This window comes from Coregonus lavaretus (assembly GCF_964263955.1).
Source record: "Coregonus lavaretus genome assembly, chromosome: 4".
Lineage (NCBI taxonomy): Eukaryota > Metazoa > Chordata > Actinopteri > Salmoniformes > Salmonidae > Coregonus > Coregonus lavaretus.
Window position 1 is genome coordinate 69,954,341 of NC_139991.1, and position 25,637 is coordinate 69,979,977.

Here is a 25,637-nt window from a genome sequence, read left to right on the forward strand (position 1 = left end):
TCCTAGAGGCCTTAGAACTCCTGTTCGTTTGCTTCCTGTGAACAACAGGTGCGCTTTTTCTTTGCTTATTATTTATTTTTAAGCTCTTGTGGAAACAATGTAAAATTAATGTAAATAATGATAATGACAACGATGAGACAGCCTATAGGGAGGAGGTCAGAGACCTGGCCGTGTGGTGCCAGGATTACAACCTCTCCCTCAACGTGACCAAGACAAAGGAGATGATTGTGGACTACAGGAAAAAAAAGAGGACTGAGCACGCCCCCATTCTCATCGACGGGGCTGTAGTGGAACAGGTTGAGAGCTTCAAGTTCCTTGGTGTCCACATCACCAACGAGCTATCATGGTCCAAACACACCAAGACAGTCGTGAAGAGGGCACGACAAAGCCTATTCCCCCTCAGGAGACTGAAAAGATTTGGCATGGGTCCTCAGATCCTCAAACAAATCTACAGCTGCACCATCGAGAGCATCCTGACTGGTTGCATCACCACCTGGTATGGCAACTGCTTGGCCTCCGACCGCAAAGCACTACAGAGGGTAGTGCGTACGGCCCAGTACATCACTGGGGCCAAGCTTCCTGCCATCCAGGACCTCTATAACAGGCGGTGTCAGAGGAAGGCCCTCAAAATTGTCAAAGACTCCAGCCACCCTAGTCATAGACTGTTCTCTCTGCTACCGCACGGCAAGCGGTACCGGAGTGCCAAGTCTAGGTCCAAAAGACTTCTCAACAGCTTCTACCCCCAAGCCATAAGACTCCTGAACAGCTAATCATGGCTACCCGGACTATTTGCACTGACAGGGGAGCTACACTGGGGCAAAACAGTTGCTTTTGATACTCTACAATCCTGTGGGCCATTCCCAAATGAGACGTTTGAAAGTGAGTGGGATTGTATTAAGTTAGTAGGATTTCTCTTATGTACGTAACCTCCAATATGCTATGTTAAAAGTTGAGAACAAGTCTTGTCTTGTTACAGTATTACAGGTCAGTGTGCAAATATATAAGATACAAGATCACCATCTGCTGTACTTTTGATAAACTGTCTCTGAAACATCAGATGGATGAAGAAAACAGATCATTCTGAGGATTTGGGTTTGATTAATAAATATTGCTGAATATGATTTTTAGTGATCAAAAAGGGTCATTGTACTGTATGAAATAATACTGTATATAAATATTTTGCAACAGTAGGTGTAGTGTACGTGAGTCAGTATCACAGTCTCATTGTGGGGATGGCAGTAGCACCATCACTGAGTAAGGGAAGTGTTTGTGGCTAGTTGGTGCTGGATTAACCTTTCAAAGATGATGGTTCATGGAGAAGGACTGAAGCGGAATGCTAGAGGTCGGTGCAAAAGAGGTGGTGGATTTATTACCAAAAAAATGAAAAAAATTGTAACTAATAAATGTAACATGAAGAATCCTTTCACTGGTGGAAAAAGTACTCAATTGTCATACTTGAGTAAAAGTAAAGATACTTTAATAGAAAATTACTCAAGTAAAAGTGAAAGTCACCCAGTAAAATACTACTTGTGTCAAAGTCTAAAAGTATTTGGTTTTTAAAAACTACTTAAGTATCAAAAGTAAATGTAATTGCTAAAATACACTTAAGTATCAAAAGTGAAAGGATAAATCGTTTCAAATTCCCTATATTAAGGAAACCAGACGGCATCATTTTCTAGTTTTATTTATTTATTTATAGATAGCCAGGGGCTATCTCCAACACTCAGACAATTTATAGACGAAGCATGTGTGTTTAGTCCGCCAGATGAAGCAGTAGGGATGACCAGGTGTTCTCTTGATAAGTGCGTGTATTTGACCATTTTCCTGTCCTGCTAAGCATTCATAATGTAACAAGTACTTTTGGGTGTCAGGGAAAATGTATGGAGTGAAAAGTAAATTTATTTAGGAATGTAGTGAATTAAAAGTTGTCAAAAATATAAATAGTAAAGTACAGATACCCAAAAAAAACTACTTAAGTAGTACTTGATATGAGAGTGACAAAAGAAAGCGTAATTAATTAGAAAAATAAATTAATAAACTTATACAAAAGTCTCCACAGCCACAGAACAATCCGTTAACCACCCAACCGTCTGAGCTCAAACACCCATCTAAATACATCCACAGAACCCTACCCAGCTTGTGGACTGAACCATTACTGCAGTTAAGTTGAGATAAATGCTTTCAAACATGATCATAATAGGTTTTTAACATTGGTTTTACACAACATCAATGTCATAATAGCGCTGAATAGATTATTCAATATTTATGCTGCAGTAACACGATATTCACTAAGCCTTCTGTTTAAACTTGGCGGTGCAAGTTTGAGCGCATGGAAAGTTGCACAGGCGTTTGGACGACCAGGAAGTGAGACGCTTTGTCTTGCAGCTCTAAGTAAACTTCAGGGTAAGAACAGCTAACACAATATTTGGTTAATGATAGCATGACTTTCGCTATGTAAATATTGTAGGTTTACCACTGAAGTTACCATCTGGTTTTTAATATGATCATCATTGTCTGAAATCTTTTATCATTATGCATTCGATATGGGCTACATGTAACTTTCAATGAGAGCGCTGCAAGGCAATCAATGCACAGGTGGGCTCGTAGTAACGTTTAAATTGCATGGTTTTGATGGGGCAATCGGGTCTAGTGAAAAGGTAGGCGATAACCTTATCACACTCATGCTGAGGTAGCCCTGCTTGCCACTTTAAAATCAGTGTCACCCTCAGCCCAAGAGGGAATTGTCCATGGGAGGCCCAGGTTCGGCACCCAACATGGAGCAGTCTCTTGTAGGGGAGAAGGTCAAAGGGGGGTTTAATGTAGCGGACGTGAGTTGGGCTCACGGTTTCGTGATGAGTTTTCCCTGCCTGCGACTTCAAAATCAGTGAAATTGGTTTCTCCCATGTGGAAATAGCAGCGAGGAAGAAGGAAAGGAGCTGAGTGTAGAGGGAAGCGGTGCGTTGAGGAAGATTGGCGTCATGTACAAAAAGCAAAAACCATACTCCGGTAGCTCAGAACCTGACAAAAGTGTGGATGAATTACCTGCGGTGGCAGGTGCGGTGAAGCCCACCAAGTTGGAGCCTTGCCCCGATGATGACAGAGATTATTCTGGCCCGGTGGGAGACAGATTTTTGGAGAGAATTGATCCTTGCCTTCTGGCTGATCCATATGCGGTGTCAGTTTGGGTGGATAAGAGGTTGGGGACTATTGAATCGGTGAAAGTGGACTTGTGATGATATTTTTGTGTCTCTTCCATCCAGAGGGAGTGGGCGCTCCACAACATGCGCCTCGGGACAAGACCTGTGACTTGCTTTGCTCTCCGGAGCAGGACCCCATTGAAAGGAGTGATAACTGGGGTGGCGTTAAGTTTTGAGGAGGATCAACTGAAATTGAAGATTCCCGGTGTCTGTGACACCCGCCGTTTGGTGTGACGCAGACCCAGTGGAGAGCGTGGTGAACCAGTTATCCCGTGAGAGCTTTTGTCCCGAGCCCGTTATGGTGTTTTATGTTCCAAGCTTATGGTCATGTTGCAGCAGTGTGTAGGAGGGAGATTCTTAGATGTGAGAAGGAGGGCATGAGACAAAGGAAATGAATGTGTAGTATCGGTGGAAAAAGCTGTGTGTTAACTGTAGGGGTACTATTGTTTCTGGGGATCAGAAGTGTCTGGTGAGAGAAAGGCAGGTCGAGGTGCCAGGGTCAGATTAGTGTAGAAGGTGTCGTATGCTGAGGAAGTAAAGAGAGTATTAGAGGAAGATGGGTCCAGGGCGAGGGATCCTAAGAGGCTCCCTTGTGAGTAGGCCGAGGCCAATAGAAAGTGAGAGGAATAATATGTGCTTCAGTAAGGTTGGCTTCTTAGCGTTCATAGCCATCAACTGTACCGCAGAAATGGAACGTAAATCACAGAAAATAGATGTTGTGCTGGCAGCTGCAGATAAGTACTTGGGTGTATGAGATTTTACTGCAGAAGAGTTACAAGTTGTGTTGATTGTTGAACGATAGTGTCCCGTCCTCCCAGACTGCCGGCCTGGTGTAGGATCAGATGGGGCGAAAGTAGTGGAATAGTGTTGAAGTTTTAATAGGTATAGGGTTAGTTGGTAGGGCAATTTAAGGGTGGCAAGAAGCCTCGAGGTTAGAGCATTGGGCCAGTGACCGAAAGGTTGCTGGTTCGATTTCCATGGCTGACAAGGTGACAGAAAAAAATCTGTTGCTGTGCCCTTGAGCAAGGCAACCCCAATTGCTCCAGGGGTGCTGGACAATGGTGACCCTGGTCGTGACTGCACTCCCTGCAGGTACCTCAGGGGGAGTTGGGATATGCAAGGAAAACATTTCCATTACACACTTATTATTATAATACTTTTTATTCCTTTTTCCCCATCCCCTTTTTGTAACAAAGTGAAATGAATTCACACTCCAGAACAGTAGGTGGACACAGCCACACAGTTGGTAGCGGCATGCATCTCTAACATACTGTTGGTTCGATTTGATTTGATATTTGCAGAACGCCAAAATACCGAAGAAGAAGACGACGAACGCCTGCCTTCCGGTCATGTCTAGAAGGGATATCGTTTATGTCAAATTATCGTCACAGGGTTGATTTTTTTGTGTGCATTTTAGCTAATCATAAACTTAACTTAATTCTCCTTATCGGCCGTGTACGTTCTGCTACGAAAAGTCAATTTAGACAAAAGGTTTATCCCTTCTAGACAAAACCCTGCCTTCCCGCCTTTGGGACAACGACTCTGTTAGGGCGGGGACAAGACCATAACTGACTAGCTTCACATTGCTGGCAGCATGCTAGGTAGCTACAGTAGTTAGCTTGGTTCTTATTCTATGTGAATGAGTCTGAGAGCAAAATGGCTACAGCTTACAATATGTTTCAGTCAGAAACAACATCAATTATGGCAGTTGTTGTCGAGACGGCAATTACAGAAATGTGTCCATTTTTGCGCATCGTGCCAAATTCTTACGCTAACAATCCGGAGAGAGAGGTGAGTACAGCGTGACTAACGACGTTACGGAGTTGCTCAAGTTAACGTTAGCTAAAGTTACACCAACATTTACTGGTAACTAGCTGCATTGCGTTGTCTAGTAGTTAGCTAGTTTATCCAACGTTAGTGTTTAACCACATATGATAATCTCTGATGTAACTGGCAAAGTAAGCTAGCTAGGTTAGCTTCTTGCAATTTGCTAATATAGCTAGCTAAGTTAGCTACTTACTGCTAGCCTTCAGCTAAGCTTGTTAGTGAATGTTAACTAGCTTGCTAACTTATTGGTTTCACATCCTCTTTGCTACAGCAGCGTATGGCTAGCTGGCTTTTTAGGTAACGTGTTTTTCAATTCTTTACACAGCTTTGCACAATTATGAATCTGATGATGGAGGAGGCTATTCGTAAAATCTGCCAACTATTCCTAGTGGCTTCCTCGAGTTTACAAAATGAGAACGTGAAACTGAAGACCAAGGTCGAGCAGATGACCCAGTTGTTTGAAAACAATACACAGTCTGGTAAAAGTATGCTTATCTTAACGCTCATATATAAATGTATATTGCCATTAGGGTTGGGCGATGTCATCATTTGTCTTCTCGTGATGAAGTACCCATAAAACATTAATCATGACAATATATTTTGTAGTCAAATCTTTTTTTAGTAGCCTATTCCTCTCTGTTGGAACTGTGGCACGAAAAATGTGTGTGTGTGCGGACGTGCAAGTAACAGTCAAGGAGGAGCCTCGCTAGCTGTGCATCGTGTAGATCAGTTGGTAGAGCATGGCGCTTGCAACGCCAGGGTTGTGGGTTCGTTTCCCACGGGGGGCCAGTATGAAAATGTATGCACTCACTAACTGTAAGTTGCTCTGGATAAGAGCGACTGCTAAATGACTAAAATGTAAATGTGTGTAGTGTTGTAAGATGCAATTTATGGCATAGGCCAAATTGAGCTCTGTACAGCATCGCTGTGCGCCTCAAAAAATTTTTGCAATGCCGAGGGCTCCATATAGCTCCGCATTGACATGATTGGTTGACAGTAGGTGAGGGCGGGAGGTCCTGTATTAACACAAACTCACTTCCTTGACAACTTCCTTCACAACAGCTCTATGCATGGGGAAGAGCAAGAAGTATGAATGCCCTGACTTCTGCAGAGGCCATATCACTGTAAATGCTGCACTGTCAGTACAGATAACGGATTGACCATATAGCACGTTATAATTCACCAAGGGGAAAGGGGGATACCTAGTCAATTGTACAATTGAATTTAGTCAACTGAAATGTGTCTTCCGCATTTAACCCAACCCCTCTGAATCAGAGCCCTGCTGCAACTGCTGACCCCAGAACTGGATAATTATTCAATGATTCAAATTTTTTGCAACAATCTTCCTCTCTTATTAGGCCTAGGCTTCTATACTCCTATTATTATCATTGAAATGGACCTACGCTACACAATTTATTTCAAAGCTTTGCTTAGCTGTACGTTCTTTTTACTTCTCAATCGATTTTTCCATCTTGATATTGTTTGCTCAATTTCACTTCTTGTTGCCTCTTAATATTTGTCATTCACAATAAAGCTGTGATAATCACTTATAGACTGACTTTCACAGTTGTTCCCATTTGAAAGCTAATACTTTAGGACATAACACTTTATTAGAATAGCTTATTTGGGAAATACTCTTCATAGCTTTTGATACACTATTTTAATTAGTAGGATTTAACATTTGGTTCCCAACGGCAAGGAGGGGGATGCATGTGTTTCTTTTATAGTAGACTAAGCTTTGCTCAACTGTAAGGTTTATTCAAACGGTTGTTCAATGTATCTTTTTTGATTGTTTGTTCTACCGCTCTCATTATTACCTTAGGCCTATCATGTCTTTGGGTTATTCAAAAACAACTTTAAACTTTCTGAGAGCCTAGAAGACCGTTATATAAATGTGTGGTTTGATCATGAAGTAGTGTGGTGAGAGTATGCCAGCATGCATACAAACTGAAGTCATATTCATATCAAATGGACAGTAAATACAAAATTAGGCTTTTAAAATAATTAGACACTGGAGTGTCCGCTATATATATATATATATATATATATATAAAAAGTAATAGTCTTAGGCTACATGGCCCAGATCATCTGACACATATTTTTTTGACTGGACAGTTTGTGCTGCTTTGATTAAAATCTAAGCTATGTCTACATTCTCTTGCATTCTGTAAATTGTTTCTAACATATTTATTGAAATAGATTATGCCATCTAGCAAAGGAATAGACCACTAGACATGGCCCTGCTGTGGGCTGCCCGTTCAGCTCATTACTGCGTGGTGTCAGTCAGGTTGAAATAGGCTATACATCATCTGTTTCATCACCATGTCGTCGCCATCAACGATGGCTGTCAATCATTTTCGATATCTGATACGATTGTAATATCGCCCAACCCTAATTGCCATATATTGATATACTTATTTGACTAACTAAATTAGACATGCGTCCTGTTCAGCTGGTTTATTTCTACATAAAGATGCCTCATGCTACACAAACGAGATCTATAGGCTAATGTGTATATTACTCATATTCCTTTCATCTTTAGGTCCTGCACATTTTTGCAGTAAACCCACAGAGACGTCTTCATTGGAGAATGACTCCTCTCTGGGAGACACAGATGGACTGAATACAGACCCCTCCCCAAGAGACACCGAATCCAACGTTGAGCATATGAGAGCTGCTCTGCCAGAGGGCAACGAGAGAGACGGCCATGAAAGCCAGAAAAACGGCAATACTACTAGAGGGACACGATCCAAAGAAACCAAACGCTTCAAGTGTGATATTTGTGAGAAGACCTTCAGCCAGAACAAACGGCTGGTACAACACAAGCTAACTCACACAAGACCCTTCAAGTGTGATGTTTGTGAAAAGACCTTCAGCAGGGAAGGGTCACTGGAATCTCACAAGCTAACTCACACAAGACCCTTCGAGTGTGATGTTTGTGACAAGACTTTCAGCCGGAATCGCTTGCTGGTACGTCACAAGCTAATTCACACAGGAGAGAGGCCATTCGCTTGTGGTCAATGTGGCAAAACATTCACAATGTCTAAGCAGCTCGAACATCACATGTTGCGTCACAGAGAAAAAACGTTCAGTTGCAAAGTCTGCGAAAATACATTCTTTACCAAAAAAGATCTGAAACGTCATCAGCTTGTTCATGCAGTGGAGAGACCATTCAAGTGCCTGACTTGTGGAAAGGGTTTCACAAAAAGGAAACTGCTTATTGAGCACGAGAGAATCCACACCGGTGAAAAACCATACAGCTGTGCTGTATGTGGGAAGAGTTACACACAGAGTGGTGGCCTGAGTTATCATATGCGAACACATACAGGTGAACGTCCGCATTCATGCTCAGAGTGTGGTAAGCGCTTTATAACTAAATCCAGCCTCGACAAGCACAAGGTAATCCATACAGGGCAGAAACCATTTACATGTGAGACATGTGGAGCTGCTTTCGGCCATAAAGGAAACCTTGTGAGACACCAAGTGCTTCACACAGGGGAGAGACCGTACAAATGTAAAGTGTGTGGGAAAAGCTACCTTCAGTCCACCCTCTTAAAAGCTCACATGCACCGTCATGGGGCAACCAAACCATTTATGTGTGACCTATGTGGGAAGACTTTTATGTACAATTTTCTAATGAGAAGACACCATCTAAAATGGCACACAGCTGAAGGAGAGAAGCAGAAAGAACGTGAGAGAAAAGAGCGAACGAGAACTGCCAAGAGACCAGGAACCTCAACAAAGCCATTCAGTTGTGACATATGTTTGAACGGCTTCAGCTCCATGCTAACTCTGAAAAACCATCAACGAATTCACACGGGACAAAAGCAATACTCTTGTTCCATTTGCGGAAAGACCTTTGCCTATAAACATACTTTTGACTATCACATGAGACTTCACAGTGGAGTGAAGCCCTACGCTTGTAAATACTGTGAAAAGAAATTTGTTCTTAAGCAAGCTCTCGAAGGACATGAGCGAACCCATACAGGTGAAAAGCCCTTCAAATGCAGTTATTGTGACAAGACTTTTGCAGTCAACACCAATCTCAAAAGGCATGAGCGAGTCCACACGGGAGAGAAGCCATTCAAATGTGATGTCTGCGGGAGAGGTTTTGGCCAAGCCAACAATGTCAAAGCCCACATGCAAGTCCACACTGGAGTGAGGCCTTACTATTGCAAGAGATGTGGAAAGGGCTTTTCTGACATAAGACACTACAAAAACCATAGCTGTAATGGTGTGGCAGCGACACACGATCAGTCTCACATATCTTCTGACCGCACTTTCAGAAATAGAAAAGGAGAAAGAAGGTAGAGACAGGAGTGCTTGCCATAATGCTGCTGTTATGTAGACTCAGTGATATAATCTCTATCATTCACAGTGGGGCAACTTCCTGCTTTCAGACATCAGGAACAACGGGGATGTATTCAGTAGGGTGAAAAGTTCTGGGGTTTGTTTCTGGTTGCCTCATAGCTGTCATATTACATCTCACAACCCAGAGCCACTATTGGCTCCTCACAACCCAGAGCCACTATTGGCTCCTCACAGCACCTGTTAGCTCATCCTAGTTTCGTATCAAATCAAATTTTATTTGCCACATGCACCGAATACAACAGGTGTAGACATTACAGTGAAATGCTTACTTACAAGCCCTTAACCAACAATGCAGTTTAAAAAAAAAAAGAAAAAAGTGTTAAGTAAAAAATAGCAAATAATTAAAGAGCAGCAGTAAAATAACAGTAGGGAGGCTATATACAGAGGGTACCGGTACAGAGTCAATGTGGGGGGCACTGGTTAGTCGAGGTAATTGAGGTAATATGTACATGTGGGTAGAGTTAAAGTGACTATGCATAGATAATTAACAGAGTAGCAGCAGCGTAAAAGAGGGGGGGGGGCAAATAGTCCGGGGAGCCATGATTAGCTGTTCAGGAGTCTTATGGCTTGGGGGTAGAAGCTGTTGAGAAGCCTTTTGGACCTAGACTTGGCGCTCCGGTACCGCTTACCGTGCAGTAGCAGAGAGAACAGTCTATGACTAGGGTGGCTGGAGTCTTTGATAATTTTTAGGGCCTTCCTCTGACACCGCCTGGTATAGAGCTCCTGGCTGGCAGGAAGCTTGGCCCCAGTGATGTACTGGGCCGTACGCACTACCCTCTGTAGTGCCTTGCGGTTGGAGGCATGCTCACATTGGGAAGACCCTATTTGACTTTTGTTTATTTATTTCTGTCTAGCAAAACTACAAAGCTTGTCGATTTATTTTTATTTTTTTTACAGAATTTTTAGGAAATAAGGTTAGCTGTTTAGGAATTGAGGTGTGTACTTGCAGTAATGCTTGGAAATCCAGGGTCTATGTTCATGAGCCCATTATTTCTGACAGTTTGCTGAATTGTCTGTTTGATTATACTTATTTTCTATGGTGTAAAGATCATTAAAACACATTCAAATATCAGAACTTTGCATTTTGTCTATCAGACAGGACAGCTTGGTGACACCTGTTCAGGTGATGGTGCAGTGGAGGCTGGTGGAAGGAGCTATAGGAGAATGGGCTCATTATAATGGCTGGAATGAAATGAATGGAACTGAGTCAAACATGTGGTTTCCATATGTTTGTGTTTCATAGCTGTCCACTTATTCCATTCCAGCCATTACAATGAGCCCTTCCTCTTATAGCTCCGCCCACCAGCCTCCACTGCGGTGAGTGTATAATTTCTCCTGACTGAATGGTGAGGTATTTCATCCTGCCTAAGCCAGTCAACATTAGTGTCTATGGCATGATTGCACGAGCACTAGATATAACAAGAACTGGAGACTTGAGTCCGAGATGTCGACTGTTGTTTTCAAGGTAATCTACTCATGTTCGCACACGCCGATTCATGGATCGTCTATATCCAGGGTTGCATCCGGTTTATACAGACCAGCATGGACCAAAACATCACATGCCACTGGCAGTCCGTGCGCACAGGGAGCAGCGATGACGTCATCAGTCATCCAAAAACATGGCAGACATTGGATGAATATAAAATGTAAATATCTTCGGTTGTGAGTGATGGAATAAAAACTTCAGCGACAATTTGAATAATTCAATGGATGTTTTGTGCACAATGGTGATGACTAAAGTGTCTTATTAGGAATTTTCTAATCTGACTTCCCTATGTGGCCATCTATGGAAATTGTTTTTCTGGGCCGGGAGGCCAAACAACAAAAAATGGTTTGGCCGTTCTGGTGATCGTAATTTACATAGTTTAGGGCAGACTAGGGCTTTTGGCACCGCTAGTTTGCTACGCAGTAGCTGACCAGCAGAGCTTGTGACTTCACGCTCCAGAACAGACACTGGGGGCCTGGGTCAATATGGGCACCATGCTGCCACAGACAAGTAGAATGGAGTGTGTGCGCTCAAACATTGACGTCCGTGTTTTTAGTTTAGGTTTTTAAGGGAGTGGTAGCATCTAACAAATTGATTTAATTATTTCCTGGGCACCACTCTACGACGCATTCATTATCAGAACGGTCCACCAACCACGGATATATATATATATATATATATTTTTTTGTTAACCTTTATTTAACTAGGCAGTTAAGAACAAATTCTTATTTACAATGATGGCCTACACCGGCCAAACCCGGACGATGCTGGGCCAATTGTGCGCCGCCCTATGGGATTCCCAATCACAGCCGGATTGTGATACAGCCTGGAATCGAACCAGGGTCTGTAGTGATGCCTCTAGCACTGAGATGCAGTGCCTTAGACCGCTGCACCACTCGGGAGTCCCAAGTGGGAAAAGCATAGCCAAACAGGCAGACCCAGGTCTGTAAATACGTTGCACGGGTGGGATAGATAATAAGGTGGTCTTTAACACATTGTTACATATGTTGGCATTAAAACGCACTGGTAGCTCTTTCAGGTTTGTACCAGCTTTCTTCACTGTCAGTGGGACCACCAATCTTTTGTGCTTAGTGAAGTTAAATTGGTCAGCCAGATACTTTTGGCAATGTAGTGTATGTGGACACCTGCAAACATCTCATTCCAAAATCATGGGCATTGATATGGAGTTAGTCCCCCCTTCACTGCTATAACAGCCTCCACTCTTTTGGGATGGCTTTCCACTAGATGTTGGAACATGCTGCGGGGACTTGCTTCCATTCAACTATGAGCATTAGTGAGGTCGGGCACTGATATTGGGCGATTAGGCCTGACTCAGTCGGCGTTCCAATTCATCCCAAAGGTGTTCGATGGGGTTGAGGTCAAGGCTCTGTGCAGGCCAGTCAAGTTCTTCCACACCGATCTCGACAAACCATTTCTGTATGGACCTCGCTTTTTGCACAGGGGCATTGTCATGCTGAAACAGGAAAGGGCCTACCCCAAACTATTGTCACAAAGTTGGAAGCACAGAATCATCTGGAATGTCATTGTATGCTGTAGCGTTAAGATTTCCCTTCACTGGAACGAATGGGCCTAGCCCAAACCATGAAAAACAGCCCCAGACCATTATTCCTCCACCAAACTTTACAGTTGGCACTATGCATTCAGGCAGGTAGCGTTCTCCTGGCATCCGCTAAAGCCAGATTCGTCCATCGGACTGCCCAGATGTTGAAGCGTGATTCATCATTCCAGAGATGCGTTTCCACTGCTCCAGAGTCCAATGGCGGCGAGTTTTACACCACTCCAGCCCACGCTTGGCATTGTGATCTTAGGCTGCTCGGCCATGGAAACCCATTTCATGAAGCTCCCGACCGAACAGTTATTTTGCTGACGTTGCTTCCAGAGCCAGTTTGGAACATGGTAGTGAGTGTTGCAACCGAGGACAGACTATTTTTACGTGCTTCAGCACTCGGTGGTTCCGTTCTGTGAGCTTGTATGGCCTACCACTTCGCGGCTGAGCCGTTGTTGCTCCTAGACGTTTCCACTTCACCATAACATCACTTACAGTTGACCCTTGTTGGAACAGTGGCATCCTATGATGGTGCCATGTTAAAAGTCACGGAGCTCTTCAGGAAGGCCATCCTACTGCCCATGTTTGTCTATGGAGATTACATGGCTGTGTGCTCGATTTTATACACCTGTCAGCAACAGATGTGGCTGAAATAGCTGAATCCACTCATTTGAATTGTTGTCCACATACAGTGTAGTGTACTTACCAACTTGGGAATCCTGGGGAAATTGTAAAAATAAAATGTAAAAATTATTGTCAGACGCCACGATACAATTTGGTCAGGACAAACCAGTTAACACTGGATTTTTCATTGATCAGCTGTTGACCCTATCATAGAGGGTGGAAACCACCTTTTTTTTCTTCTTTCTCCATAATTTGACTTGCTGCTTTTTCGTCATTCACTAGCTAGGTGGCAGTATTGCATCCTGTGAATCCACAATCATAAGGATGAATCAGAGACCGAAGAGGAAGCGAGATACCCCACTCGCAGTGTTTTTTATTTCTGGTTCAATTAGGTTTTTTTTCCCGTTATTAGCAGCACTACAAGAGTGGATAATTGTGTTAAATAAAGTTAGACAACTTTTTTAATAAAACAACACATGTAGGCTTAGTTTAGTTTAACATCTTGTTAATGTCAGTATGTGATCACATTATTGAAATCCTCCATTCATCTTCATTGTGGGTTGATGCTGTACAGGTGGGTGCCTTCTCCCTTGTCAGTTTCTTTCTGTTGGTTCAAATGTTTTCAATGAAAGTCACTGAACTAAGACCAGACCCAGCTGCATTGGTGTCTATGGGAGACCCACCCACTGAGACCTCTTTCCAGTACACGACATCCTGAAGTGATGCACAGATGCGTGGGACTCTTGGCTGCAGTAAAAGCCATAGCCTAGATTTACGTTATTACTTCTAAACAAAATACATTTTGGGGGATCGCATACACTTACAATGATGTTTTGATTCTTGCTTTGATTCTTGACAGTCGCTAAGATTATATTTGGTTGTGATCTTTGCAAAATAACTTTGATGCAGCAGCAGTTAGCTAGAATGCTAACACTCATTGACATAGGCTGTAGCAAAAGCGCCATTTTACTGGTTGAAGTGTTTAAGTATAATGCAGTTGATTTGCGATGATGACAAACAGTATATTAAGCAGGACATTCATACGAGCCTTAAAATCCCATTAATCCAAAAGTAGTGTGAAATGAACTCATAAGCAACATGTAAATAGAGGATTTTTTTTGCTGGCGTTCTATAAAACTCCCCCGTGCCACCAACTTGCGCACATCGCCCTCGTGCGGCAATGTTTGCCAACACAAAGGGCGTCTATAATACCACTCCGTTAAGGCCAGTGTGAACTATCGTCAGTTTCCAAACCCAGAGGCACAACATCTCGGGAACGCTAGCGAAACAGACCAAAAAGACCAGGCCGTGGTTTTGGGGTTTGAGAAGTCAATGGGAGAAGTGAAACATTCATCCTTAGTAGTTAATGTTCTCGAAATCTAAAGGCACAACCTAAATTCAAGCCCATGTCTTAAGTAGTTGAACATGGTATTACTCCAATCTCGTGAAAGTGACAAACTGACATGTTTTCGTCAAAAACAACTTTATATCGAAGGCCGGTTGAGGCCTGCACATGCGCAGTTCAGCGCGAGACGACCGTTAGATTAGACTACGTGTTTCTGCGCATGAGTTTAGCTAGACAACGTCTCCATGACATCGCCTAAAAGTGTGATCGGGGAGACAGAAACTGCTTCGATCTTCATACTGTTGTGTCTTTGCTATCGTCATTTATCCACGGTCCTTGCTATACGTCCCAATGGTAAGGGTTTGGGGTAGGGACGTCCCAAAGATTCCGAATAGCACTAGACATTTATTCACCATCTGGGTGAAGTTTCATATTTTGACAAAGGTGAAAGAGATTGACCCGGAACAACATTGCTAAGTAGCCGGAAGGAGGTTTGCAGAAATAGTAGCTTGCAAAAAGAGGGATGCATCCAGCTAGATTGGACCTGGCTAGCTAACGTTAATAAACGTATTAATCTACGTTTGGGTAAGAAGTAACTCTATGCAATTTATTTGGTGCGTATAATGTAATGCTTAGCATTACCTAACCTTTAATTAACAGGCTTCGGAAAGAAGCAGGTTCCCTGATTCCAGCTAGCCAGAAAAGCTAACTAACGTTTTCTTGTTTTCTCAGCTGATAAACTTTTTGACATATCTAGATAAGTTGACTTTTCTGACTAAGTGTTCTATTGTAAGAGTTTTTGTTTTGTAGAATGACAGGCCAAGAATACGTTTTTCCTGTCTGCCTTGGCTAGCTAGCTTGTGAGCTAGCTAGCGTAATACCTCCCACCGATACGGGTTCAACGGGAAATGGTAAGTTTTGCTAGCCATTGTATTATTTACTAACTAGCAAGGTGTGTGTATATATAACCTAAAAGTTATAAATGTTGACGTTAGTTTCAGTGGTAAGGTACCTTGTACACCAAGCTAGCAACTTGGCTAACGTTAACTAGGTACCGTTATCTGCAAAGCTAGCTACATTCCTTGAATTCTTAGCGTTGTCCTTTTTAAAGTAATAGCAAACTAGCTAGCTACCTAGATACTTAGTCAGAACAGTAGCTTTTCTACTCAATACAACAACACAAAGGCAGTCTTGTATCTAACGTTAGCTAAGAACTAATTTCGCCGTAAACATTTATCAGCTAGGCTTAAGTAAATTATTTGGAAGTAGACATTTGCTAGTAGTGTTTCCCAAACTGGCAAAGATGATTTTAAATAGATAATGTTATGTAGCTAATTATCATTACTCAACCCTGAAACCGCAGGTCGACGTTCTCATGTGCCCATGGAGAAGGCGGCCTTTGAGGGGTGGCTGGAGTCAGTCTCCGCCTCTTTCCTCACGCTTAGTGACCAGCAGCGCAACCAGTCCCTGGACCAGCTCATCTCGCTGAGTAATGCTGTCCAGCTCCGGCACCTGTCCAATGGGCTGGAGGCGCTGCTTAAGAGGGACTTCCTGCGCCTGTTGCCCCTGGAACTCACTTTCTACCTGTTGCGCTGCCTGGACCCGCAGACCCTGCTTACCTGCTGCCTGGTGTGCAAGCAGTGGAACAAGGTCAGGCTCTCTCACTCTGTCATGGTGGTTGGCTCTCCGGTGGTGTGTAAGCAGTAGATAGAACCTAGGTCAGAATTCATGTTATACCCTTTTCACACCATCGTGCTGACTAGCCCAATATTGGACTAAAGGAGCCTAACGTTAATCCTAACTCCAAAGACCTTACATGTTCAGTTTAACAGGCGAATTGGCAAAAAGGAAGCCAAAACAGCCAAATACTTCATCTAAACGTGAATCGATTCTCAATTGTGGAATGGTTCTAGAAACATAAATCCCTCTACATTCATATCACAAAATAATTTCACAAATGCTAAATACACACTTACTGTAAACTGTTTTAACACAGTTGCAGCCAACAGTATTTTTCAGTAACAACACGTTTGTTGCGTCTTTCTTCCGTTTACACTCAGGTGTTCGGAGACGCAGATAGCTAATTAGCACAGGTAGTCCACTGTCTTCAGTCTGTTTCCTGTAAACAAGCGCTGTAACATGGAAATATGGCTGTGTGGGAACCCTAACCCTATAAAGGTGTTTCAATTGAACCTTTTGTTCTTACAAAATTATTTCTCACTGACATGGAAGATAAGGTCTTTATTCTTCCAAAACCGTACCACAAGTAATGCTTGTTAATGTTTAGACCAAGCGGTGCGCCTCTTAACAAAACTCCCCCCTACAGAAGACTTGAATAAGTTGCACACATGGGAAACATTTTTAGTAGCCTAGGGTCTGGGAAAAATGTGGCCTTTTATAAACGCATTCATGCAATTCTACGTCATTTTACATGAGACTTTGGCAGAATCTTTTTTAATACAGTACAAATTATTGAAATTACTGGCTACTTTGACAAACTGAGAATCTGAGATCAATGAAAATGACCTTGTCTTGAATCCCTCAATAGCCTATCCCTAGGTGTGTGTGGAGACACATTGTAGGCTACAATATGAGGAGGAAGTTATAGTCCTAAAAATGCTTTCTAGTTTCACTGACTCACCCAATGATGCACAGCTCACTCGCTGGTGATGGCCGATGTGCTCGTGCTAAAAGCCCCTCTCTCTTTCTCTCTCTTTGGTAAAACAATATTTGGAAGTTGATCAAATATTTTGGTAGCCTACAGCATAGTCTTTGCTTTTCAGCAGGAGCCAGTGCTTAATTTGAGCTGGAGCCTGCCAGAACAGGATCCGGCACCACTCCGTTTTGGACTGTTTTGTTCCAGAACCTATTTGGCTGGATCCTGTACCTCTCGTGGCATGAAAAATCAATCACTTTTTTCATTGTAAAAATTATGTATTTTTTCAAAGCTATCAACGTTAATTCTCCTGCGTGTTCTAACGTGACATTTTTAAAAATCCGTTACTGAGGTTCACTTTGATATTGGACCTTCGTATTTTGTACCTTTCCCCCTAAGATTTGCCTCTGTTAGATTTGTCTTTTGTTTGGGTTTCTTTGTCCTCTGTGGTTCTGGTTGAACTATAACATCCTTTTGGGATCTGCCGCAGGTGATCAGCGCGTGCACGGAGGTGTGGCAGGGCGTGTGTCGGGACCTGGGCTGGCGCATCGACGACTCCATCCAGGATGCGTCCCACTGGAAGGGTGTCTACCTCAAGGCCAAGCTGCGCATGATGCAGCTGAAGAACCAGGAGGCGTTTGAGACGTCGTCGCTCATTGGGCACAGTGCGCGCGTCTACGCCCTATACTACAAGGACGGCCTTCTCTGCACAGGTGGGTTATGGTCATTTTGGGTTGTAGTAGTGTTAAGTCTTTCTCTGCCATAACGTTGACGGGACGGCGTCTTAATTGTGTGCTCTCTTTGGCTTGGGTTGAAATTAAGGGTTTGGTGTTAGCAGCTGTGAGTGCTGCTTAAAGTGGCATTTTTTGTGCAAAATGGAAAATCTATAATAATCGCTAGTTTGCTAGTGATCTTTTGTAGTCTGTTAAAATTACGTTGCTGTTACACTCGGTGTGTAATTCCTCATTGTAAAATTCACCAATTATTTCAAAGGCTCTGATGACCTTTCTGCCAAATTGTGGGACGTCCGCACCGGGCAGTGCATTTACGGCATTCAGACGCACACCTGCGCCACGGTGAAGTTTGACGAGCAGAAGCTGGTGACGGGGTCCTTTGACAACACCATCGCCTGCTGGGAGTGGAGCACGGGGGCCAAGATCCAGCAGTTCCGTGGGCACACGGGTGCAGGTCAGGGGACCCCTGGGTCGTCTCCAACCTTCCCATTTGCTGACTTGAGGTGTTTTGCAGATCGTGCATACTGTGTCCAATTCCTGACATAAAGGATATTGCGAAGGGATATCCCACCATAGTGACATAATAAACAAGCCTTTGGGTTTTTACAAAATGTGTCCATAAGAACCAACTTGTGAAGAAAGATTTAATTCTCAGAGGTCTTCTGATAAAAGGTTTGTTGTGGGCGTTGTGGTATTGCAGTCTTTTCTCCCATACTCTTATATTGTGCCTAGTGGTTCCTAGAGACAGCTGGCCTCTGCTGATCTGTGGGGTTTTGATTGACAGGCAAATATAAACAGATTTTATGCATGAGCTGCCTCCAAGTAGCCTCGGTTGCATAGAAATTATCATTATTCAGCGTTCTAGCATCAAATGTCTCTTTTCACATATCAAATCTTATATTTCTTATGTTATAGGGAGAAAAAACTTCTAAGTGTACGAAATTATGATTGTCACACCAAATGTGTTGCATAGCCTTTTGGATTGGTGTACTAACACCAGGTCTCTCTCTCCTTGGCTCGGCCAGTGTTTAGCGTGGACTACAATGATGATCTGGACACGCTGGTGAGCGGCTCGGCCGACTTCTCTGTGAAGGTGTGGGCCCTGTCAGCAGGCGCCTGCCTCAACACCTTGACGGGACACACCGAGTGGGTCACCAAGGTAAACCCTACCAATCTGTCCTGAATTACATTCAGGATCGCTGCTCAGCTGCAAATGGTTTTGAATCAGAACATTTTATCTGCATGTTTGTGGGGTTCCGTTGAGGTCCTGGGGCAGAATAGTGTAGAATTGCAAATCTTGATCACATAAGTAGCGATTTTTGGATGCAAGGATTTGTAGATCAGTGATTTTCTATGCACAATCTGAAATGCGCACATTGTCTTGTGCAAGTGCCTGCGAAATGGATGAAAGAAGAAGTTTGCACAGTGTTGCATTCCTGAGCAAAGCCCTGTCTAGCACACTCACTGGTTTTTCTGCTGGTAAATTGTCAAAAAACTGCAAACTGCCCAGTGTTCAATAGGAATACTAGATGAAGGATCCAAACTGCAAGCTGCCCAGTGTTCAATAGGAATACTAGATGAAGGATCCAAACTGCAAGCTGCCCAGTGTTCAATAGGAATACTAGATGAAGGATCCAAACTGCAAGCTGCCCAGTATTCAATAGGAATACTAGATGAAGGATCCAAACTGCAAGCTGCCCAGTGTTCAATAGGAATACTAGATGAAGGATCCAAACTGCAAGCTGCCCAGTGTTCAATAGGAATACTAGATGAAGGATCCAAACTGCAAGCTGCCCAGTGTTCAATAGGAATACTAGATGAAGGATCCAAACTGCAAGCTGCCCAGTATTCAATAGGAATACTAGATGAAGGATCCAAACTGCAAGCTGCCCAGTGTTCAATAGGAATACTAGATGAAGGATCCAAACTGCAAGCTGCCCAGTGTTCAATAGGAATTCTAGATGAAGGATCCAAACTGCAAGCTGCCCAGTGTTCAATAGGAATACTAGATGAAGGATCCAAACTGCAAGCTGCCCAGTGTTCAATAGGAATACTAGATGAAGGATCCAAACTGCAAGCTGCCCAGTATTCAATAGGAATACTAGATGAAGGATCCAAACTGCAAGCTGCCCAGTATTCAATAGGAATATTAGATGGTCTAACTTGTCAAGTCTTAAGACTCTCAAACCTTTTCCTCCCCTGTGTAGGTGATTCTCCAGAAGAGTGAAGTAGAATCCATGGTACACTGTCCTGGTGACTACATCCTGTTGAGTTCAGATAAATATGAAATAAAGGTAATGTGGTTCATTAATTTGTGCTGCTTTGCATCCACCGCCTTTTCAACTTTCACGCAATGATTGACCCTGTGCTGTCTTGTCACTGTAATACTGAAGAAGCCCACATGGTGTCCCCCCTCAGCTCCGTTTGACCACAGAGCTGCATTATCTCTACAGATATATATATATATATATATATATATATAATATTAATTCATTTGTTTCTATGTATCATTGGTTATTTCACAGGTTTGGCCTATAGGCAGGGAAATCAACTGCAAGTGCTTGAAGACCCTGTCCGTGTCAGAGGACCGCAGTGTGTGTCTGCAGCCTCGCCTGCAGTTTGACGGCCGCTACATTGTCTGTAGCTCGGACCTGGGGGTCTACCAGTGGGACTTCGCCAGCTTCGATATCCTCAGGTAAAAACTGCCCAGGGCCTTGTTTCCTGATAAACAGAACTTTGCGCTTCATCTTTTATGCTCAGACAGGCCATGTATGCTCGGAAATGCTTACCCGTGACGCATTTCCCACGACCATTTAAACTCCCTTGGCAAAAAATAGGTCTCATACATTGTAACACATTCAAGAGTGCAAATACAGAATTTCGATACTCTATGTACATATTTAGTGATATAAAGACGGCCACACTTCTTCTACATGTGACCAAATGTACAGTTTAAGCTCTTAAATGATGAACTTGCAACGACCGGCTCCTGCCAGCTCCTCACTCATCACCTCCAATCTCTCTCCATTTAGCTCATGGAGGCTAGCATTTCAGAATTTAGTTGCCATGACACCCATAGCTATAAAAGCCAAGGAGGATCAAATGAAACAATTAGTTTTCCTGCTGGTAGACGGAGATCCATAGTGGAATGAGAATGCGTTTCTCAGCTGGCGGATTTGGAATCATATGCAGACTTTGCGAGGCGATTCAAGATCAGTAAATGTTGTCGACACATTAAACCAATACAAATTAAATGCATTTTTAAAAATAAATTGTAATGATAAATTCATTGTTGATTTATGTTTTCATCAAACTAATAAACATTGTGTTTATGAACTGGGGCCATTTATTATTACATAACTATGAACATGTTATAACAAGTAATATAATAAGAATCTAAGTATATTACACCCACAGTAAAACCCATGCAGATTATTACATTTGTAGCTAGACAGCAAGTGTGGTATAATGACCACAATAATTCAACGAATACAGACTGGATGCTTTGCTGTTGCTAAGTATTTTATTTTAGATTTATTGAAATATTAAGTAATGGAGTGAGCAGAATATGGCAAGGGCTATGGAGGAGTGTCAGGTGGACAGCCAAGCGGTTCTGGGTCCCTAAATCAATGCTGGGGGACAGGATGAGTGATCGGGTGGCCCCTGGCGCCCGCAGCGGACAAAAAAACGCTTCTGTCATCAGAAGATGAGGATGCCTTGGCCAACTGCTGTCATCACACCGCAAAGCAATGCTTTCCACTAAACTGGACCCAACTACTGCCAACACACCGCAAAGTAAGGTCGACCAATACTTTGAGCTCCTCGGCAAGACACTGGAGGAAAACAGACTGATGGAAAGGCCAGCACAGATTTAGAACTGACCCGGGGCAAGGTCATTGTGGAGAGAGGCTTCAAACAGACTTACCTCAAGGCGCCAGGGACGAGGGACAGTGTCACTGTGCTGGCTTGTCTGAGTGCAGCTGGAAAGGATATCCGTCCCTTCATCTTTGCAAAGGGATATACTAGAGGGACATACCCACAGAATGGCCGAGCCAATGCTCTGTATTAAATTACCCTCCGGCTACGTAGACTCAGAGCTATTTAGGAAGTGATTCCAGGTTTCTAAAACAAGCAGTCCAGGAGTGCCCACTGCTTCCGCTGTTTGACGGCCATTGTTCCCACATGGACCTGGAAGTGGTGGACACCGCCAGAAGGGAAGGCGTCGTTCTTCTGTCTCCCATCTCACTTTTCTTATGTCCTTAAACCCCTTGAAGTTGGCGCTTTCGATTTTTGGCTACTCCTCTCCACCCATCAGCCCGCCCACTGGTGGCAGCTCACCTTATCCCCCTTGACCTGGCAGATCTATTGGTTTGTTCCTCATTTGACAAAATGACAACATACCGTCTCGCTGTGGTGGCAAGGGTTATTACAGGGGAGGACTATCAAAGACCGCTCAAGTGAAGGCAGGAGAGAAGGGGGCTGCTGCTGCTCAGAAGGAACAGCAGGCAGCAGCAAGCAGGTAGCGGGCCCAGGAGTAGACCGCCACCACAGCTCCACCCCCTCCTGAAACAACCACTAGCTCCAGCATCCCCACCCCTCGTCGCATCTGGCCTCCATCGTCACGGCTACCAGCTGACTCCTCTCCCTCTGGAAACAAAAAGAGAACAGGTAAACTATTTTATTTTGATTTAAATTTTGTTAACATTGTTTCAGTCTGTTTTTATAATACAAAACAATATGCTTAGTGTATTGCACCTAACTTTAAACATATCCTCCATAGGCCATACTTCTACCAACACCGCCAGCTCCATGCCAGCAACAGCGAATGTTTACCCAGGTATTCTTTAAATCATTTTTTTCTCCATTTTGCAGCAGTTGTGTACCGTCTAGCCAATTGTACAATGTGTAAATCTACAAACAAATCTTTATTTCTACCTCATACAGATCACTGTATTTAACCTTGTCATATATTTTACCTTGTGATGTCATGGGCCGTTCAGATGTTGGTGTTGCTGATGCGGAGATGGTGGTGGACACATACCTTCATCAGTATGACAGGTTAAATACAGAGATCTGTATGATCATATAGAAATAAAGATATGTTTTAGATTTACACAAGTTGAAATACAATCATGATGAACATTATGTACAAAAATGAGTGAATAGTTACTCTTCCTTTTCCCCTCAGCCTGCACGAGCCTCAACATTTACAGTGCACCTGGGGAGGTTGACCCCTCCCCTCAGAGGAGGATGAGGACATGGTGTTTTGGTTCCAGTGCAAACTATGGCTCCACTCTTCATGGATGGGATGGAGGGGGAATACTATTGCACCATTTAAATTATTATTAGTTACGTTACTGTGATGTTTTGTTCTATGTGCCATGTTCTGTTATTTAAACAAATCAGTTTTATGAAATCAATTTGTATCAATCAGTTCATGACTGTATATCTATTTATTTTCTGTTTCAAATAAACATTCCAACTTAAACTTGCAGCACTTATCTGAAGGTCATCTTTTAAATTTGAGTTAATATGCCTCCAACAAATGTATTTTCATATGTGTAGTTATTCAAATGTAGCAATATTCTGGTGGTAAAAAAGGCATCTTTAAGGGTTTGACATAATGATTGTTTAAATGCCATACATGGAGAAGTAGACACATTTGACCAATAGATGGCCATCTTTACCTGATGAGAAGCTGAGGCCCTCAGCAGGTCAGTGCAAGTCACCACTGTAACCAGGAACACGTTTTATTTATAGAACAAAGAACTAGAGACCACTGCAATTAGAATAAGTATATCAATAACGATATCCATGGTTACGAACAAAAGGACTTCTGAGGGTGTTCGTACATGGAATGTAACGGAACCTTACCTGCCAACAATCTCATGCAGTTACTGAATCTCCTTGTCCTTCTTTCCAGGGTCATCAAAACGCAGGACCCCGCCAACCTCTCCCTGCTCAGCTTCGGCGAGGTGTTCTCGCTCCTCTTCGACACTGACTTCCTGTATGTCATGGACCTGAGGACAGAAACTATAACGGGCCGCTGGCCCCTGCCCGCCTACAGGAAGTCCAAACGAGGCTCCAGCTTCCTGCCGGGAGTCACCTCCTGGCTCAATGGGCTGGATGGGAGAAATGACTCTGGCCTCGTGTTCGCCACCAGCATGCCCGATCATAGCATTCACTTGGTTCTGTGGAAGGAAAACGGATAAAGAAATACCACTAGAGGTGAAACCTACAATGGCTAGGTTGTCAATTGCCATGTAAACGGGGTGCTCCGACTTTTGAAACTCGCAGCCAAGTTAGATAATGCATGGACCAAAGTGTTAATGTTTTTCTACCTTTTCTTTCTCGACACATGCTCTCATATACAAACATCATGCAACATGCTTTCAGAAAGAGTATCGGAGATGGTTTCACCAACCGAAACGCTGCTATGAATACAAGGGGATGAAAGGCCTGGTTCAGAGGGCAAAGGCAGCGGTTGGTTTTAGTTCCAGCCCTGCCATGGGCTCTCTTGAAGGAAAGACTAGGACCGGGAGGGTGGCTGAATGAAGACTGAACTCTCTAAAAACTGCGTGGTCAAGTCAGGCTCTACAGCTGTAGATATTTCCCCTGTATTACTATGTATTGGGACCTTTAATCTTCGGACAGGGTTCTTCAAGCAGCTAAGAGGCAGGGAGTTGCCTTAACACAGTACTACTTTACAATGAAATACAATATGACTGTGTCCTAGGTTTTTCATAGACTGACCAACCATCCCCATGAGAGTTCCATGTTGACATTTTCAAAGTGGTTTGGTGCATTGGATTTGTACAATGTGAAGCGTTTGTTGCATATTCAGTGTAGCTCCATTGTTTGATAATGCTTTTCTTAGGGGTGCTTGTTTTAAAGTCAACTTGAGAAATGTTGTCATGTGCCTTTTATATTTGATTTAAATATCCATCTGTGTAATAAGAAACAAACTAGAATTCCATTATTACCCAGGCACATTGCAATAAGATAATGACTGCGTTGTAATTTTATTATTTGAATCTTTCATACTCACCATACTATAACCAACCGCATACAATGTATTTCTAATACCACTATTTACCCTACATGAGTCACTTGAATATTTCTTGTAAATTGCGGTATTGAAGTATAGACCAAGTTATGTTCCAGGTTATTTTTCTAAAGGCTTTGAGGTTGGAAGTTTGCACAATGTAGTGATTGAGAGGTGGACAATTGGTTATCTACTTGGAAGTCAATGCAAGGCTTGACTGCTACAGTGCCTTCAGAAAGTATTCACACCCCTTGACTTTTCCCACATTTTCTTTTTACAGCCTGAATTTTTAATTGATTAAATAGTGTCACTGGCATACATAAAATACCCCATGATGTAAAAGTGGAATTATGTTTAGAAATCTTTACAAATTAACTAAAAATGAAAAGTTGAAATGTCTTGTCAATAAGTATTCAAACCCTTTTATGGCAAGCCTAAATCATTTCAGGAGTAAAAATGTGCTTCACAAGTTGCATGGACTCTGTGTGCAATAAGTGTTTAACATGATTTTTGAATGAGTACCTCATCTATGTACCCCACACGTACAATTATTTGTAAGGTCGTGCAGTGAATTTCAAACACTGATTCAACCACAAAGACCAGGGAGGTTTTCCAATGCCTCGAAAAGAAGGGCACCTATTGGTAGATGTGTAAAAAAAATTGTTTACATAAAAAGCAGATGTTGAATATCCCATTGTAGTTACTATACAATACTAACCTAATTGACAGAAGGGAAAATAAGGACACCTGTACAGAATAAAACATTCTAAAACATGCATCCTGTT

The 25,637-nt window shown here is 42.9% G+C and overlaps 2 protein-coding genes across 6 annotated transcripts; both read left to right on the forward strand.

Annotated features, from left to right (window-relative positions):
- The first annotated feature begins 4,589 nt into the window (after nucleotides 1-4,589).
- LOC311127596 (uncharacterized protein) lies at nucleotides 4,590-10,504 on the forward strand. Of its 2 annotated transcripts, none has more exons than XM_084159414.1 (3): nucleotides 4,590-4,988; nucleotides 5,350-5,509; nucleotides 7,567-10,504. In XM_084159414.1, the coding sequence occupies exons 1-3, from the start codon at nucleotides 4,854-4,856 to the stop codon at nucleotides 9,333-9,335; spliced, it is 2,064 nt and encodes a 687-aa protein (XP_084015540.1). In that variant the 5' UTR covers nucleotides 4,590-4,853; the 3' UTR covers nucleotides 9,336-10,504. The 2 variants fall into 2 exon arrangements, with proteins under 2 accessions (XP_084015540.1, XP_084015541.1); XM_084159415.1 differs by having other exon boundaries at nucleotides 5,350-5,503.
- A 4,390-nt stretch (nucleotides 10,505-14,894) lies between these two features.
- On the forward strand, nucleotides 14,895-25,325 carry LOC311128523 (F-box/WD repeat-containing protein 2-like). 4 transcript variants are annotated; one of them, XR_014613215.1, is made up of 11 exons: nucleotides 14,913-15,002; nucleotides 15,228-15,328; nucleotides 15,781-16,067; nucleotides 17,564-17,786; nucleotides 18,067-18,261; nucleotides 18,833-18,966; nucleotides 20,015-20,101; nucleotides 20,333-20,502; nucleotides 22,240-22,475; nucleotides 22,588-22,644; nucleotides 22,996-23,300. XR_014613215.1 is itself a non-coding variant. In XM_084160716.1 (9 exons), exons 3-9 carry the CDS (start codon nucleotides 15,801-15,803, stop codon nucleotides 24,017-24,019), a joined length of 1,365 nt encoding a protein of 454 aa, XP_084016842.1. In that variant the 5' UTR covers nucleotides 14,895-15,002; nucleotides 15,228-15,328; nucleotides 15,781-15,800; the 3' UTR covers nucleotides 24,020-25,325. The 4 variants fall into 4 exon arrangements, 3 of the variants coding, with proteins under 3 accessions (XP_084016842.1, XP_084016843.1, XP_084016841.1); XM_084160716.1 differs by lacking the exons at nucleotides 22,240-22,475; nucleotides 22,588-22,644; nucleotides 22,996-23,300 and adding an exon at nucleotides 23,731-25,325 and having other exon boundaries at nucleotides 14,895-15,002; XM_084160717.1 differs by lacking the exons at nucleotides 22,240-22,475; nucleotides 22,588-22,644; nucleotides 22,996-23,300 and adding an exon at nucleotides 23,731-25,325 and having other exon boundaries at nucleotides 15,212-15,328.
- Nucleotides 25,326-25,637: the final 312 nt, after the last annotated feature.

What these genes read in the sequence shown, in the direction of transcription:
- LOC311127596 (XM_084159414.1), top strand. Translation starts at nt 4,854, where the DNA reads ATGGCTACAGCTTACAATATGTTTCAGTCAGAAACAACATCAATTATG. An exon ending in CTAACAATCCGGAGAGAGAG is followed by an intron (nt 4,989 to 5,349) that starts GTGAGTACAGCG and finishes TTCTTTACACAG; the next exon opens with CTTTGCACAATTATGAATCT. An exon ending in CAATACACAGTCTGGTAAAA is followed by an intron (nt 5,510 to 7,566) that starts GTATGCTTATCT and finishes TTTCATCTTTAG; the next exon opens with GTCCTGCACATTTTTGCAGT.
- LOC311128523 (XM_084160716.1), top strand. Translation starts at nt 15,801, where the DNA reads ATGGAGAAGGCGGCCTTTGAGGGGTGGCTGGAGTCAGTCTCCGCCTCT. An exon ending in TGTGCAAGCAGTGGAACAAG is followed by an intron (nt 16,068 to 17,563) that starts GTCAGGCTCTCT and finishes GATCTGCCGCAG; the next exon opens with GTGATCAGCGCGTGCACGGA. An exon ending in GCCAGCTTCGATATCCTCAG is followed by an intron (nt 20,503 to 23,730) that starts GTAAAAACTGCC and finishes CCTTCTTTCCAG; the next exon opens with GGTCATCAAAACGCAGGACC.